Source organism: Geotrypetes seraphini, chromosome 14, assembly GCF_902459505.1.
Source record: "Geotrypetes seraphini chromosome 14, aGeoSer1.1, whole genome shotgun sequence".
Taxonomy (NCBI): Eukaryota; Metazoa; Chordata; class Amphibia; order Gymnophiona; family Dermophiidae; genus Geotrypetes; species Geotrypetes seraphini.
Window position 1 is genome coordinate 31,708,554 of NC_047097.1, and position 17,335 is coordinate 31,725,888.

Sequence of the window (17,335 nt, forward strand, 5' to 3'; positions counted from 1 at the left end):
GCTGATCAGTAGGCAGAGAATTGTTACGAGAGACCAACTCATTTTGGTTAGTTTGCTGTAGAAAATAGATTGGGTGGATGTTGTAGATGTATTTGAGTGAACTTACTCATATTCAGTACTCCATTAAAACTGGAGGCCCAGTTGTTGTTCCATTGGATGGAGATCCATCTGCTGGCAATCTCTGTGGCACATGTATCTCAGTTGGCAGAATTATGAATTGTCCCAGGCAGCCTTTCAATGCATTGTGGAGCATTGGGGATGACCAGCAGTCGATCTGATGACTTTGACAGTAAACATATCAGGTTGCCTTTATTAAGAAAAATGAAAAAGACCTGTTGCCAACAAAAGTAATTTCTTGGCTGTTAGTTCATTTTTTTACCCATTTCTCTTCATTAGTTAAAGGCAACCTATAGCTAGAGATTTCCATCAGTGAAAACTTCATATCTTGCTTGTCTTTGAGGAAAGTATAGTTACTTACCTGTACAGGTGTTCTCTGAGCATAAGTAGGATATATTCCTTACAGTACCTGCCTACCTCTCCTAGGAGCTTTTGTTTCTTACAGTCCAACAGCTGTGTGTGGACTGATGATTGTGCTGGAAGATTCCATAAACTTCAAGAGCTACTTACTCTATTCACCACTGGGGCACCATTGGGTGACATCACCCCATCAGTAAGGACTTACATCCTGCAGAGAATTCCTGGTACAAGTAAGCCACTTTGCTTTCTTGAATATTATGATGCTTTTCTGATACCTTTCCCTTAATTTTGATAGAACACCACTGAAAGATTGCTGGAAACAGTGTTCTTAATTGTGGAACTATTGTAACAAAAGAATAACTGGCACGTAAGATATCCAAAGGCACTCTTCACTAGTGATATCAGTATAGTCCATGGCCATTGATGCCAGCAGAAGAAAAAATATATATTTTGAAATGTCTTCCCAGCAGTTGTTTTGTGGGCATTCATTTAAGGAATCTCTTCTACTGCACTGGGTATTCCATCTAAAGCAAGTCTGATACAGTGGTATTACTATAACATCCAGAACCAGGAAAACCCCCTAGAATTTTCAAGTCTATGAACATTTTTATCCTTGATTAAGAAGCTGAACCTATTTTGACAGGCAGCAGCTAGAGGATCTTCGTCTGAAGCAAGAACAGCGGGATGTACCTACTGGGAAAAAACGAAAGGAGATCAAGGATAATCTGCAAGGAGAGTCTGCTGGGGAAAAGGCAGTAGTCCGCAAGTTGGTGAAAAGGCCTCCAGCTCGTAAAACTTACATTAGCATCAGGAATCCAGACAAAAAGGTACAATCCCCAGGATTCTGCTACAGAGAAGAACCTGCAAACTTTATTTGCTTGTTTGCTATTTTGACTTTTATTTTGTTTAAGAATATAAGGTGGTTGCTTTAACTTTTGAGAAATGTCACCTAGATATCTTATTATAAAATCACCCCCTACAAGGGGAAAAGAGGAGGAGTGGGCTAATGGTTAGAGTAGTGGGCTGAGAACAAGAAGGGTGCAATTCAAATTCCACTGTGGCCCCTTGTGGTCTTTTGCAATTCAGTTAACTCAAACAAGACAAAAAAATGGAGTTCCAAAGTAATCCAATCAAAGGACTGAAAAAGACTCAATATCCTTAAAAACTGGAGAAAGTTTTTATTCATTTGTATCACAGTGACCCAACATGGTCACTGTGTCTACTGAGCCTACATCAAGGGTCATGTTGTTAATGACAATAAAAACAAACATGAAATGTAATTAGTAATTAAAACAATAATAAAAACAGAATTAAAATTCAGTGATACAGAATCAAGAACATGTGACTGTCACAGAAATAGAGAGATGATCAAAGTCAGTTAACCCTCCATTTTCTTAAATGACTTAAATGCTTAAATATGTAAATGTCCATTTAGCACAGTCTGTTTGAAAGCCATCCTCTCCATGGGTGAAGCTCTTTCTGGGATATGGATAAAAAATATGCATAGCTCTCCATTTTTCAAAACTATACACATTTATTTGAAAGGGAAATTTACTCTCAGAAAAAGTATATATATATATATATATGTCTCTGTTGGTTTTCCCTAGATCAGTGGTCCCCAACCCTGTCCTGGAGGACCACCAGGCCAATCGGGTTTTCAGGCTAGCCCTAATGAATATGCATGAGAGAGATTTGCATATAATGGAAGTGACAGGCATGCAAATCTGCTTCATGCATATTCATTACGGCTAGCCTGAAAACCCGATTGGCCTGGTGGTCCTCCAGGACAGGGTTGGGAAACACTGCCCTAGATGGTTCTCAGAGAGAAAAGTGCACATGAACTCTTAAAGAACTGATGGGGACTTTGCAGCTAACCATATACATTTGAAAATTGCTCCTTGGATGTATTTATTATACGTCTCTGTTTAATGCAGCTCAAAAGATTTCATACTAAAAGCCAAAAATCAGTACCCTTTGAGAGAAAGAAAAATGATTAGAGCAGAGCTTTCCAAATCTGTTCTATGAACCCTACTACCTGTTGGTTTTTAGAATAGTTCAATGAAAGTTAGGCATTTGATCTGCAATAAATTCTGCAATGGCACACAAAAGAGCAGATCAAAAAGAAAATGTAGCCAAAGAAGCTTTATTTATCATCACCAATGTCCAAACAGAATACCTTAGCAAGAACCCAAGACAAAATATCCTTAAAAGACACCAAAATATAAGTTGGGTGTGCCCTAGGGCCTTGCAGGAAAGTTACCTGACATTTATTTATTTAAAACCCTAACAGCATTACATACATAATTAAAACAAAACTTGACAATCAGAATAAAAACAACATATAATGTTTGTCCTAAAACTAAACCTCAAAATGAACCATGGATAGAATATATAGGGGGTTAGGGAGGGTAAATAAATTTTATGTATTTAGAGCTAGAATACTGATAAAAAGGGGTTTCTTTACTTTATATTATAAGAGTAATTGAATGTAATTCAAGTGATATGAAATAATTGTATTTAATATGTATTTTTCACTTGTTGTAAGAAATGAAAAAGAATAAAGAATTACAAAAAAAATAAACCTCAAAATGATTGAAACTAAATATAGTACCCCCTCCAAATCTGCTGTTTCAGTACCCGTGGATTTGGTTATTCGCAATTTTTGCCCGGTGGTTTGTAATAACAAAAACACTGCATCCCGGACCTTCCCCAGACCTTACCTGGTGGTCTAGTGGCGACGCGAGGCAGAATCAATCATCCTGCACTCCTGCCCTGTGCAGAGCCGTCATCAAAATGGCTGCCGCGAGTTCCCTACAATGTGAATTTGCGACAGCCATTTTGTTGACGGCTCTGCACGAGGCAGGAACGTAGGACATAGAAACATAGAGTATGACGGCAGAAAAGGGCCGGCGGCCCAACAAGTCTGCCCACTCAAGAACCCTCCCTCCCTTGAGAATCCATCTTTTAAACATAACTCTGTAGCAACCCCATCTGTTTGTCCCATCGACTCTTGAAGTCGAGCACGCTACTTGCCTCGACCACCTGGCGTGGAAGACCATTCCATCGATCAATCACCCTTTTGGTGAAGAAGTATTTCCTGGTGTCACCATGAAATCTTTCCCCCCTTAAGTTTTAGCAGATGCCCTCTTGTCACCATGGGACCCTTAAGAAAAAAGATTTCTTCCTCCACTTCAATGCGGCCCGTGATGTATTTGAATGTTTCTATCATGTCTCCCCTTTCTCTGCGCTCCTCGAGAGAATATAAGCGCAATCAGGTCAGACGTTATTCATGAGATATCTTTAAGTCCTGAGACCATTCTAGTGGCCATTCTCTGGATCAATCCTGCCCTGCGTCACCGCTGTACCACCAGGTAAAGTCTGGGGAAGGTCCGGGAGGCAGGGATGGGTCAGAGCAGGCCCTGAAAGAGATCCTCGATATTTCAATATTCGCGGGTCAGCTCTGTCCCTAACCCCCGCGAATATTGAGGGTCTGCTGTAATTACAAAATATCGAAAAAAATAGGCTTTCAAACTTTTTCAAACTGCCAAAAAATCAGAAGTCAGATGAATAGAATTTGGAACCGAGTTCCATAATGATGGTCCAGCTACTAAAAAACATATGAGAATGATTTGCATGGCCATGTTTCACCCATATAGGAACTGCGTAGGGACAATTAGTAACCAAGTGATGTTAAAGGCAGCTTCAGCAGCTTATTTAAAACAATGTTCATCCACTGAATGGCAGCAGAATACCACAAGTCCCTACACTGAAAGACCTAAACAATTGACCCGCTCTCCCCTCTCTCTCCCCAATAACGGCCCCCCCTACCTTTACCCCCCCCCCCCTCCTTAGCCCACCTGAATTTCACGGTACTGTGATACATATAAACTGTTATCTTCATCTTATCATAATTTTTCGTTGTTATTTATTCCAAACAGGTCCTGTCGGATATTACCTACCAAAATGTACATCTTATAATCTTGCTCAGAAAATTGTATTTCTATATTCTTGCTTTCTTAAAGTCTCTGCTCTCTGTATTTCCTCTGATTATCTGCATATTGTATTTTGCTGAATGTCCAGCTATCTTGATTGTAAACCGCCTAGAAGTCGCAAGATTATCTGCATATTGTATTTCGCTGAATGTCCAGCTATCTTGATTGTAAACCGCCTAGAAGTCGCAAGATTGTGGCGGTATAGAAGAATAAAGTTATTATTATTATTATTATTATTATTATTATGACAGGAGCCATAGACCTTCTTGGATCCATCTTTTCTCAAATTAATGTCTGAAGACTGGTCTCAGATGTGACTGTAGTCAATTATTTTCTGTAAAATTCTGGCTTTCTTTCTCTAAGCTCCTTGAATTGACCATTTTTACTTAACTTGGATCCTGTACAGTACATGGTCTATAAAACATTAAAGAAACAGTCCGCAGAATAAAGTACTGTAATTTAAATAGAAAGAAAAGAAAGGTTTACACTTACTTTTGTTCTTAATCCATCCCACTGTTCCCTTTCCACCACCACATCCAACATTTCTTCCTCTCAGCTCTCTCTTCCCCATGCATCTGTACCTCATGCGTCTCCCACCATTATGTCCAATATTTCTCCTTCCCTATGCCTAACAGTTCACTGCTTTCTTCATTTCCCTATGTGTATCATCTCTCACTCAGACACCTATGCTCAACAATTCTCCCTTTCTATTCCCTCCCCAACTCAGCATCTTTCCCTCACTTCCTTCATTCTTCCAATCTATGTCCCAGGTTCATGATCCCTCCCTCCTTTCTTCCTTCCATCCTTTGTCCAAAATTTGTGCTCCCTCCCTTCCTTCTGTCCCAACGTGACCCTGCTTCTCCCTTCATGTGTTAACACGCCTCTTCCTCCCTTTCTGTCCCAACGTGACTCTCCCGTGTCCCAACACACCCCTTGTTGTTCTTCCTTCTGCATCCCAAATTCGTTCCTCCCTCCCTTGGGTGTTTACCTCGTTTCGAAACAAAATGAAAAAAAATCCGAAACAATATCTCCACTGGCTAGCTTCCTCCTCCCAGCCACACTTCTGTCAGAGGGAAGGCTTCCAGGTCAGCTGCGGGCAGCTCGTGGCTTTGCGAAGAGAAATGTAGCTGGGAGGAGGCAGCTGGCCAGCAGAGGGAGGGAGGCATGAATTTGGGACGCAGAACAGAGGGAGGGATGACAAAGGGTGCATTGGGACACGGAAGGAAGGAGAAGGGTCACATTTGGAAAGGAGGAAGAGGGGTCGCGTTGGCCAGGACGTGAGAGGCAGGACCCCGGTTCATAAGTATGAGTCTGACGCAAGTCGGATGTTTTTAACCCTGGGGACTGCCTGTACTGCAATATGAGCTTAGTTAGTCAACCTAAGAGCAGAAATTGTGAAGTGCAGTGACTTAAGCAACTCCTATCCTTAAATGTGTATTGGTACAATGGCTTAGCAAGCCTTACTTTTGGCCTTGTGTATATATCATTTGGCTTTCCTTCTAAAGCGGTCTTCTTCTACTCTTACTTCACTAATACAGACAGTCCTCCTAATTCTGGAAAGTACTTGATAGCAAAACAGGGTAACACATTATTACAATTAGTAGGACCACTAGAGCGGTCTACCCACCAAACCTGATAGAACTGGAGGTCTCTACATATGCAAATTAATTTAATTCATATTCATTGTGAAAACTTGATTTGTGGTGGGTTCACCAAGGCCTTGACCTGCTGTTTCTTAGAAAGCTGCGTCTAATTTGCATAGTAGTTTGGCAGCTATCACAAAAATGAACTAAACCAGAAGTCTCCCAGAGAAAATTATTTTAGCAATTAACCCCCCTCCCACTTTTACAAAACCCCAAAAATGTTCTGCGCTGCTCCCAATGGTTAAAGGAACTCTATGAGCATCGTGAAGGCACTCAAAAACTACTTTGCGGTTTTGTAAAAGGGGGAATGGGGTAAATCCTTTAATATTCCTTGATTATTAAGGTGATATAGCAAAAGAGAGTTCATTTAGGTCAGTGATTTTTTCCATTGCCTTCAAATCACAGGCAGAGGATCATTTTCAATAACACACTTCAATGTCAACATGCAGATAGTTGGGCTTTGACCATAACATTCAGTCAATTAAGCAGATTGATTTACTAGCAGGAAATATGTCATTTTTTTAACATAATTGTCTCCATTTTTAGCATTGGGTACAAGTGATGTCAACAGTTCTGGAAATGAATGTTTTATGTGGAGTCTTCGTATGTTTTGAATGATAAGTATTGTTGAATGTACCCAAGAGTTCGAACCAAACACCAAAGGGCTGAGTTAAATACAGACCCTTGACTTATTGCACTGTGCTTCCAGAGAGAAACAAATCTTCAATTTGAATTTGTGAAGAATCATAAATAAAAGAGCATGTGTAGTCTGCTGAACGAAGAAGTACCAAAAGCAGGGCATAACCTTAAGATAGAGGGATATGAGCTACATAATCCTATGAAATTTCAGCCTAAAGTATGAACTGATTACATCTTTAAAGCAATTAATCCCCAAAATCACATACCTCACTTTAGTTATCTGTACTTTGTAGGCTGTAGAACATGAAAATCAACAAAGCTGTGAAAAATATTTATATAGTCTCATTCTACTGACCCTATAGTACTTAAAACTTTTGAAAATGAAATTTGCATCCCCAAACTTTTATAGCCTTTATCTGTTATTTGTAACCCCCCTTTCAGTAACTTTTTGCTCAGCGGGTCACATATATATGCCTTCTATTAGCCAGTGCTACAGAACCATGTATGGTGAAATCTAGGATACTATTACATCACCTGCAATAGATGAACTATGCTATTATTTGTTCTAAGTGTTATAGCAGAAGGAAGCATAATATCCAGCCATGGACTCATCCATGGCATGCTGCAAAGCTAGTAATCCCCAGTATTACACTGGGAAATAGAAAACATCTCCATTTTCTGCTAGTTTTTCCCACTACATGACAAAAACTTTGTTTTTATTTTGGAAGCTGGAGAATATGGTAATTGACATCATGAAACCACTTGACATTGATGAAGAGGAGGAAACAGAGAGGGTCCGAGGCCTTTTGCAGCGAGAGAACCTTATCCGAGGGCTGGGCATTGTGGAAAAGCTCTACCGATTGCTACGAGCTGTGAACGCCACAAATAACATCTACCAGGAACCTGAGAGCTGCCTCATAGAAAGACAAGCCAAAAACCAAGTAAGACAGAGAAGATGCTACCGATTGAAAAAAAGATCCTTTGTACAGTATGTCTGAAAAAAAGACAAAGTCCATTGATTTCAGCCATCTTATACTTACTGAATAATTGCTGTAAGGTCATCTTATAATTTTCATGAGGTGATCTACGGGAGGCCATGAATTGTGCAAATGTTAGAAGATCATAGTCCTTAATAAAACGTATTTCTTGTCCCCCAAAAGTAATCTGAGTAAAACAGTTAATAAGACTTATCTTCCCTACTACAATCTTCACCGTTCTGTATACCAGCAAGAACCTTTAGAAATGTATCTGCATTGGCTGTAGAAATGTTCATTGAAGGGGCAGGATAAACTTATTAGCTGGAGCATTAGAATAGTGTGGGTGCAAGAGATAACAAAATCACCTTTTCACAATTTTTGCATTTTTGCTTGCTATCTGCATTGTGCTTTTATTGGCTGTTTTGTTTCACTACACTGGAAATCTCATGCTTACATATATTGAATCAAGACCTAGGCTCTTCTTAAAGCTAAAGAGAACAAGATCTCACCCCCTTTGCCCTACTGGGAGGAGAAGGTGATTCCAGAATATTTGTAATTTACCTTCAATTTTATTGGCAATTCTCTGGAATTTCAACGTTTCTACTAACTTTTTTGGGCCACTTAAAACACTAGATTTTTCATGTTGTTTTGTCCAATTTAAGTTATGGTGAAGGCAGTATTCAGATATGTTTATTCAGGGGAATAGTGATTTGCTTACGTAAAATGGCTCTTTAATTTACTCTCCTTAAATGTGACTAAAACATTAGGTTATCCTTTACTTATATTCCACCTGCACCAAGTTCTAGTTTGAAGGGATTCCATAAAATAAGAGAGCCACCAATATAATCCGAGATGTACATATAATGAAATACATACTGATCTGAACATTTAAAATATAAGCCTACATTGGTAAAAATTCACTAATTTAAACATTTCTTGAATAAGATAGTCTTAAGAAGCCTATGAAAAGCATAGTAGGTCATAAGGGTTACATGTACAGGCAGTGCATTCCAGAGCTTCATTGCCTGATATGAGAAAAGGGTGGATAAGATTCTCTTAGATTGTAACCCCTTGGAAGTTGGAAATGCTAACTTTGAGAAGTTATGGGTCCCATATCTAGAATGCAAGACTTTGATCAAAGAAAACATGTAGGATTCCCTGAATGATCTTAAATAATAGACAAAACAGTTTGAAGAAAATTTTGGCTTCCATAGGTAGCCAGTGAAGTTGACCATAAGATGGTGTAATCTTGCCAAATTTATTTCAGTACAATAGGTGAAACGTTCTAGACAGTGGGGTTATTTCCCTAAAGCCACGTTTTGCTGTAGAAGGAATCCACTCTGCCTCTGTTATACTTCACTGGGCTCTCTAGCTCCACTAACTATACTATAGACTATACTATACTATAGTACTATACTATACTATACTATAGTACTATAGACTAATATTGTCTATAGTACTAAATATTGGAGAGTGGCCAGTGTTAGGCCGATTTATAAAAAGGGTTTCAGGAGTGATCTGGGGAATTACAGACCAGTAAGCCAGGCAAAAGCCAGTGCCAGTCAAAACAGTAGAAACTATTAACAAAAAATAAAATTTCAAAATACTTAGACTGGGGGGAGGGGTCTAACCTGGGCTCTCACCAGGTCAGGTTTTGAGGATTTCCCAAATGAATATGTTTGAGATCTATTCGCATACATGCAAATAGATCTCATGCAAATTCATTGGGAAAATCCTGAAAATCTGACTGAATTGCAGCCTCTGATGTAGACAAACATGGTTTAATGGGACAGAGTCAACATGGGTTCAGCCTCACCAATTTGCTTGACTTCTTTGAAGGTATGAATAAACATGTGGATAAAGGTGAGTCGATTGACGTAGTGTATCTAGATTTTCAAAAAGCTTTGGACAAAGTTCCTCATGAGAGACTCCTAAGAAAATCAAAGAGTCATGGGATAGGAGACAATGATCTGTTGTGGATTAGGAACTGTTTTTTGGAAGAAAACAGAGGGTACGGTTAAATGGCCATTTTTCTCATTTGAGGAGGGTGCTGCAGGAATCTATATTGGGACCGGTGCTGTTGAACATATTTATAAATAATCTGCAAATTGGAATGACAAGTGAGGTGATTAAATTTGTAGATGACACAAAACTATTCAAAGTTGTCAAAACATATGAGGACTATGAAAAATTGCAGGAAGACCATAGGAAATTGGAAGATTCGGCATCCAAATGTCAGATGAAATTTAATGTGGACAAATGCAAAGTGATGTACATTGGGAAGACTCCTGATTTGGATTAGTCAGCACTGCCGCAAAAAAAGCAAACAGGATGTTGGGAATTATTAAGAAAGAGATGGTAAATAAGATTGAGAATATTACGTCAGGGTATGTATTGGATCCTCCCAGAACTTATGGATAATGCACCGGATTGGTTATATTTAGAATGGCGCCTTATGTTTCCCCTAAATTTAGTTCATTTACAAGTATTAACATACCTAAAAGATACAGAGAAAATAAAATATTAATGGATACTTGGAAGACGTTGAGATTTATTGATAAATTAACACCTATCCCAATAAACAAATCAACTAATCAATCTATATGGATAAACTCCAAGATCAAAATTGGTGGAGCTCAAATCCTTTGGAAGAACTGGATTATTGCAGGCATTAGATCTCTAGACGATGTTATTTCAGAAGGTAAACTGCTGGATTTTTCACAATTGCAACATAGATTTGGTCTTAATAAAACACAAAGTTTTAAATGGTTGCAATTGAAGCAGGCCATTCAGGTTGGGTTCCCTGAATGGAAAACATTAAATAATCAATATAGTTTAAAGTTCTTATGTTTTCAAGCAGACTTCCTAGGACATCAAGCCGCATTGTGGTATAAATTAATATCTGGATATTTGAATAAAAAACCAAAAAATGGTCTAAGAGATATTTGGAGCATTGAGATTGGACATCAGATTAATGCATCTCAATGGCCACTAATTTGGTCTTGGAGAATGGGATGTACAGTGTCAGCATCTATGAGACAAACTTGGTTCTTTTTATTACATAGAGCTTTTTGGACCCCTACACGTTTGCAAAAATTAGACAGTTCTAAGTCAAATAAATGCTGGCACTGTAATCTGGAACCAGGGACTTTAGATCACTTACTGTATCATTGTCCCTATATTAAAAGTTTTTGGAATTCAATTTGGCCACAAATTAATAAATTGATGGAAAATCATATTGCAATATCATATGATACAATATTATTTGGAATGATGATGAGAAAAAAAAGTCAAATATCACCAGAAAATAACAAGCTTTTATTAATTATGACAGGGGTTGCCATTCAGCATATAACTAACAACTGGAAAAATTATAACAACCTAAATTATACATTTTGGTGGAATACAATTTGTCATATATTCAAAATGGAAAGAGCAATAGCAATACAAAGGGGGACATATACTAAATTTATAAAAATATGGGGGCCATTGACAAAATACTTTAATGAATAAATAGTAGGATTTTTCTTCTTCTTTTCTTCTTTTAAGGATCTTTTTTGTGACACACATAGAGGGGGGGTAAGGAAAATAATTTCTACATAATATGTTATAATATATTATACAATATGTAATGTAGGAATGAAAAGTAATAGAAGGGTGGGGGGAGGGAGAGGGGATAAAATTTATTTAGAACATAATGTATTAGATATAAAGGTGTTATTGAATATTCATCAATTGTATTCTAACATGTTGTACACTTTCTGTAAAATTTGAAAATTAAAAAATATTATATTAAAGTAATAAAAGGGTGGGGGGAGGGTGAAGGAGAAAATCAAATTTAGATATATAATGTATTAGATATAAAAGTGATACTATGAAGTTATCAATTGTATTTTAATATTTTGTACACTTTATGTAAAATTTGAAAATAAAAAATAATGAGAAAAAAAAAGAGAATATTGCTAAGGGAGATATGATTGAGATCTACAAAATCCTGAGTGGTATAGAGAGGGTAAAAGTGAATTAATCTTTCACCCTTTCAAATAGCACAAATACTAGGTGACACTCAATGAAATTTCATGTGAATATTTTTAAAACAAATAGGAAATATTTTTTTTTACTCAAAGAATAGTTAAGCTCTGGGACTCCTCGCCAGAAGATATGGTTACAGCTGTTAGTATAGCTAGGTTTAAGAAGGTTTGGACAAGTTCCTGGAGGAAAGGTCCATAGTCTGCTATTGAAACAGACATGGGGGAAGCCACTGCTTGCCCTGATTGATAGCATGGAATGTTGCTGCTATTTGGGTCTCTGTAGCTACTGTGACCTAGATTGGCCACTCTTGGAAACAGGAAACTGGTCTAGATGGACCATTGGTCTGACCCAGTAAGGCTGTTCTTATGATCTTAAGCTATCAGCACTAATTATATCATTGAGTTCCGGCCTTCTACATCAAAGAATTATAGTATAGTGGTTCCATCCTCAAAAGATATTGATGCTGGGCTAAAAATGGCATTAGTATCAATCTTTGGATCACACTGCGAAGAGCCTCCAATGCGTCCAGCTACCTGTGAACTGAAAATATCACAAACAGAAATCTCCTCACCTTCTGCAGCCCCAATTTCCAGATTATTTATAAATATGTTCAATAGCACCGGTCCCAATATAAATCCCTGCAGCACTCCACTATTTACCCTCCTCCAATGAGAAAAATGGCCATTTAACCGTACCCTCTGTTTTCTGTCCAATAACCAGCTTCTAATCCACAATAGAACATTGCCTCCTATCCCATGACTCTTTGATTTTCGCAGGAGTCTCTCACGAGTAACGTTGTCCAAAGCTTTTTGAAAATCTAGATACATTACATTAACTGGCACACCTTTATCCACATGTTTATTCACACCTTCAAAGAAATCAAACCAATTGGAGAAGCAAGCTCTCTCTTGGCTGAACCCATGCTGACTCTGTCCCATTACAATTGATATTGGCAATTTTATGCAGGATACTGTCTGTAAAATGAGGGAAAAATTCAAGAGACTCATGCATTGATTCCTTACACAAACACTGACTTCATTGGCACCAGCTGAGCTGATCTACAATGCTGTATGGATAACAGAAGAAAGCATCTTTAAAAATGCTTACTGCATAAAGGCAACATAAGTGCTTGCTTTTGTGCATTTATAAAATAACCCATCCCTAATAGCACAGAAATGCTCCTGCTCAAATTTTCACTTGCTCTAGATACATGTACTTGTAACTCCACTCCAGCTCCACCCAAATACTATTTCCAGGAACTCTTATACACAGAGGTCTGGTTTCTGTAACCGGCACCCGCCTAAAGCAGGCGCTAATCGCATGTCAATCATTCAGTGCCAGGTATAGTATCGAGCCTCTGGCAAAGGTGGACACTGGAAATGTAGGCCAGGGTTTTCCTGGCCTACATTTCTGGCACCTACCTATGATGTGAATCATGCTTCTAATCTAAAGGCAATCTAATGCCACTTTCAAAGGCAGGACCATACGGTCTGAAAGTTGGTATTAGCTGCTCTGTTGACCAAACAAGAGTATTTCAGAAGAGGAAATTCCTTTGGGTTGTCATTGAGTATGGGAGTGTAAATCCCAAAGAGGAAAAAAAGGACCAAGCTTCTACAAGGTCATCTAGAAGCTTGCCCACTCTCTATGCAAGCACTCAGTCTCCAACATTCCAGTATTACTCTGGTTCTCAGTCTATGGGATCTTAAAGTCAGACCTGACTACCATTGTGACCCCTCCCTCTCTTTCTCTCAAGGAAGGTTATTCCTCATCAATTATGTAATTGAAAGTATAAGTATATAATATTATAATCACAGCTATAATCTCTTATTAATAATATTGCTTTCTTTAATTTAATTCATTTTAAATGTTATTGTGAAGTGCTCAGACCAGGTAACCTAAAATATAGTGAAGTCACTACAATGAGGTTAACAAGGGGACCATCATCGCCTTCACCTGTCCCCTGCCCTCCCTACGTGACCACGGATAATACAGATCAACTTGATGTACTTATCTGAATAGGGGGGTAGTTGGTTTCGTTAATACTCATTGGTGACTGTGTACCAACAAAATTTGTGTGCTCCGTTAAAATCTTAGAACTATTCGTTCATTCTTCCAATCCCGTCCCCGTTGACGGGGAATGAACGAATAGTTCTAAGATTTTAACGGAGCACACAAATTTTGTTGGTACACAGTCACCAATGAGTATTAACGAAACCAACTACCCCCCTATTCAGATAAGTACATCAAGTTGATCTGTATTATCCGTGGTCACGTAGGGAGGGCAGGGGACAGGTGAAGGCGATGATGGTCCCCTTGTTAACCTCATTGTAGTGACTTCACTATATTTTGGGTTACCTGGTCTGAGCACTTCACAATAATATTTAAAATGAATTAAATTAAAGAAAGCAATATTATTAATAAGAGATTATAGCTGTGATTATAATATTATATAGTTATTTCTGTCACAGAAGATTAAGTTTTATCTCCCTATTAAGTAAGAAATTGAAAGTATAAGAACATACTACTTTCTTTAAGAAAAAGAGAAACCTGGAACGGAAATGTTTGATGTCCTTTTCCTCAAATTTGTCCCCCTCTCTCAGCCAAAGAAGGTATGACAGTGCCCATTCACGGGATTCTTAAGGACACACAGATAAGAATCTGGGAGCCTTCTCTCTCTATGTATCTAGTTAATAAGAAGACAAATTAGAAGGCTCCAGGTTTAAAAATAAAAACAAAACCCAATTACCATCTGTGTGGGTCAGATTCACTCTCAAGAAGGCTGAGAAGATAAGAACCCACTCTTTAGTGCCACAGGGGACTCATGTCCATACCCTGGATCCTTTTGAGAGAAATTTTCTTCAGAACATAAAAACATAAGAATAGCATTACTGGGTCAGACCAATGGTCCATCTAGCCCAGTAGCCCATCCTCACAGTGGCCAATCCAGGTCAACAGTATCTGGCCAAAACCCAAAGAGTAGCAACATTCCATGATACCGATCCAGGGCAAGCAGTGGCTTCCCCCATGTCTTTCTTAAAAGACTATGAACTTTTCCTCCAGAAAATTGTCCAAACCTTTCTTAAAACCAGCTACACTATCTGCTCTTACCACAACCTCTGGCAATGTGTTCCAGGGCTTAACTATTCTTGAGTGAAAAATTATTTCTTCCTATTAGTTTTAAAAGTATTCCCCTGTAGTTTCTGATGGAATGAAAAATCAATCCACTTGTACCCATTCTACTCAACTCAGGATTTTGTAGACTTCAATCATATCTCCCCTTAGCTGTCTCTTTTCCAAGCTGAAGAGCCCTAACCTTTTTAATCTTTCCTCATACAAGAGGAGTTCCATACCCTTGATCATTTTGGCTTCTCTTCTTTGAACCTTTTCTAATGCCGCTATATCTTTCTTGAGATAAGGAGACCAGAACTGAACGTAATACTCCAGGTGAGGTCGCACCATGGAGTGATACAGAGGCATTATAACATTTTTAGTCTTGTTAACTACCCTTTTTAAATAATTCCTAGCATCTTGTTTACTTTTTTTGGCTGCCGTCACACATTGAGTGGAAGATTTCTTTGTATTGTCTACAATGACACCCAGATCCTTTTCTTGGGCACTAACCCCCTAAGATGGACCCTAGCATCTGGTAACTGTGATTTGGGTTATTCTTCCCAATGTGCATTTCTTTGCATTTGTCCACATTAAATTTCATGTGCCACTTGGATAACCAGTCTTCCAATTTCCTAAGGTCTGCCTGCAATTTTTCATAACCTATGTGCGTTTTAACAACTTTGAACAGTTTAATGTCATCTGCAAATTTAATCACCTCACTTGTCATTCCAATTTCCAGATCATGTATAAATAAGTTAAATAGCACCGAACCTAGTACAGACCCCTGCGGCACTCCACTGTTTACTCTCCTCCATTGAGAAAAATTATCATTTAACCCATCCCCCTATTTTCTATCTGACAACCAATTCCTAATCCATAACTGAACTTTGCTACCTATCCTATGACTCTTTAATTTTCTCAGGAGCCTCTGATGAGGAACTTTGTCAAAAACTTTCTGAACATCTAGATACACTACATCAACCGGCTCACCTTTATCCACATGTTTATTCACACCTTCAAAGAAGTCAAGCAACTTGGTGAGGCAAGATCTCCCTCAGCTGAACCCATGCTGACTCTGTTCCCTTAAGTCATGTTTGTCTACATTTGTTTTTTTTAAATTGTTTCCACCATTTTGCCCTGCACTAAAGTCAGGCTTACCAGTCTGTAATTTCCTGGATCTCCACTGGAACCCTTTTAAAAAATTGGCGTAACATTGGCTACCCTCCAATGTTCAGGTACTACAGATTTTAGTGACAGGTTACAGATCACTAATATCAGGTCAGCAATCTCACGTTTGAGTTCTTTTAGTACCCTGGGATGTATATCATTTGATCAAGGTGATTTATCACTTTTTAACTTGTCAATTTGGCTTGATTTGGCTTAGTACATCTTCCAGATTCACAGAGATTTCTTTCAGTTCCTCTGCATCATCACCCTTGGAAACCATTTCTGGGTTCAGATAGATCTCTTACATCTTCTTCTGTAAAGACCGAAGCAAAGAATTAATTCAGTCTCACCGCTATGGCCTTATCCTCCCTGAGTGCCCCTTTTGCTTCTTGATTATCTAACAGTCCCACAGATTCTCTTACAGGTTTTCTGCTTCTGATGGGATATTCACATGGGATCTCTAAGGAGGTGAAATCAGGGTGGCGGGTATTTGGAATGGGCAGACTTGGTGGGCTATAGCCCTTTTCTGCCGTCATTTTCTATGTTTCTATGACATTTTGCCTCTTTGGCAAGCTTCTCTTCATATTCTTTCTTAGCTTTCTTTATCAATGCTTTGCTTCTAACTTGCCAGTTCTTGTAACTCTTCTTATTTTCTTCATTTGGATCCTTTTTCCATTCTTTAAAGGATGTTTCTGGGTTTAATAGCCTCCTTCGCTTACCTTTTAACCATACTGGCTCTCATTTCCTCTTCTTTCCATCTTTGTTAATGTGTGGAATACAGTGCATCTGGTCTGAGATTCCATGATATTTATTTATTTTTATATTTAATTGTGAAATTACTAAGAATAGATACTCAAGTGATATTGTATAAGTTTAACTGTTAATATTTGTTGCACTTGTTGTTAGATGAAAAAATGAATAAAGAATATTAAAAATAAATAAATAACATCCATGACTGGTTTACAGTCCTACCCTTTGCAATTTATCCTTTTAGCTTCTTTTTTACAATTTTCCTCATTTTATCATAGTCGCCCTTTCGAAAATTAAATGCCTCTACAGTTGATTTCTTTTGCGACGTCACTCCAGTTATCAGCTCAAATTTGATTACGTTATGATCACTGTTTCCCAGCAGACCCAACACAGTTAACTTAGCTTTTAGAAGTTCACAAGGCAGCCTTGTTCACAGCACTGTCCCAAAGATAATGCAATTAACCTTAGTAGTAAATCAGAGCCCCACCCTTCTCCTCCTAATCAGCAGACACAGTGGTTGAAAACTAGTAAGTCAGAAATACAGGCT

At 38.3% G+C, this 17,335-nt stretch overlaps 1 protein-coding gene across 6 annotated transcripts in view; it reads left to right on the forward strand.

Annotated features, from left to right (window-relative positions):
• The window catches only part of TTLL6 (tubulin tyrosine ligase like 6), a 157,863-nt gene that overhangs the window by 114,045 nt on the left and 26,483 nt on the right, over positions 1–17,335 (forward strand). For all 6 annotated transcript variants that reach the window (XR_004536897.1, XM_033919652.1, XM_033919653.1 and 3 more), the window contains exons 13-14: positions 1,121–1,304; positions 7,480–7,692. Coding sequence is in view for 5 of the 6 variants with exons in the window: in XM_033919652.1 (XP_033775543.1) it covers positions 1,121–1,304; positions 7,480–7,692 (397 nt within the window). In the remaining variant the exon portion in view is untranslated. The remainder of the gene's footprint in view (positions 1–1,120; positions 1,305–7,479; positions 7,693–17,335) is intronic.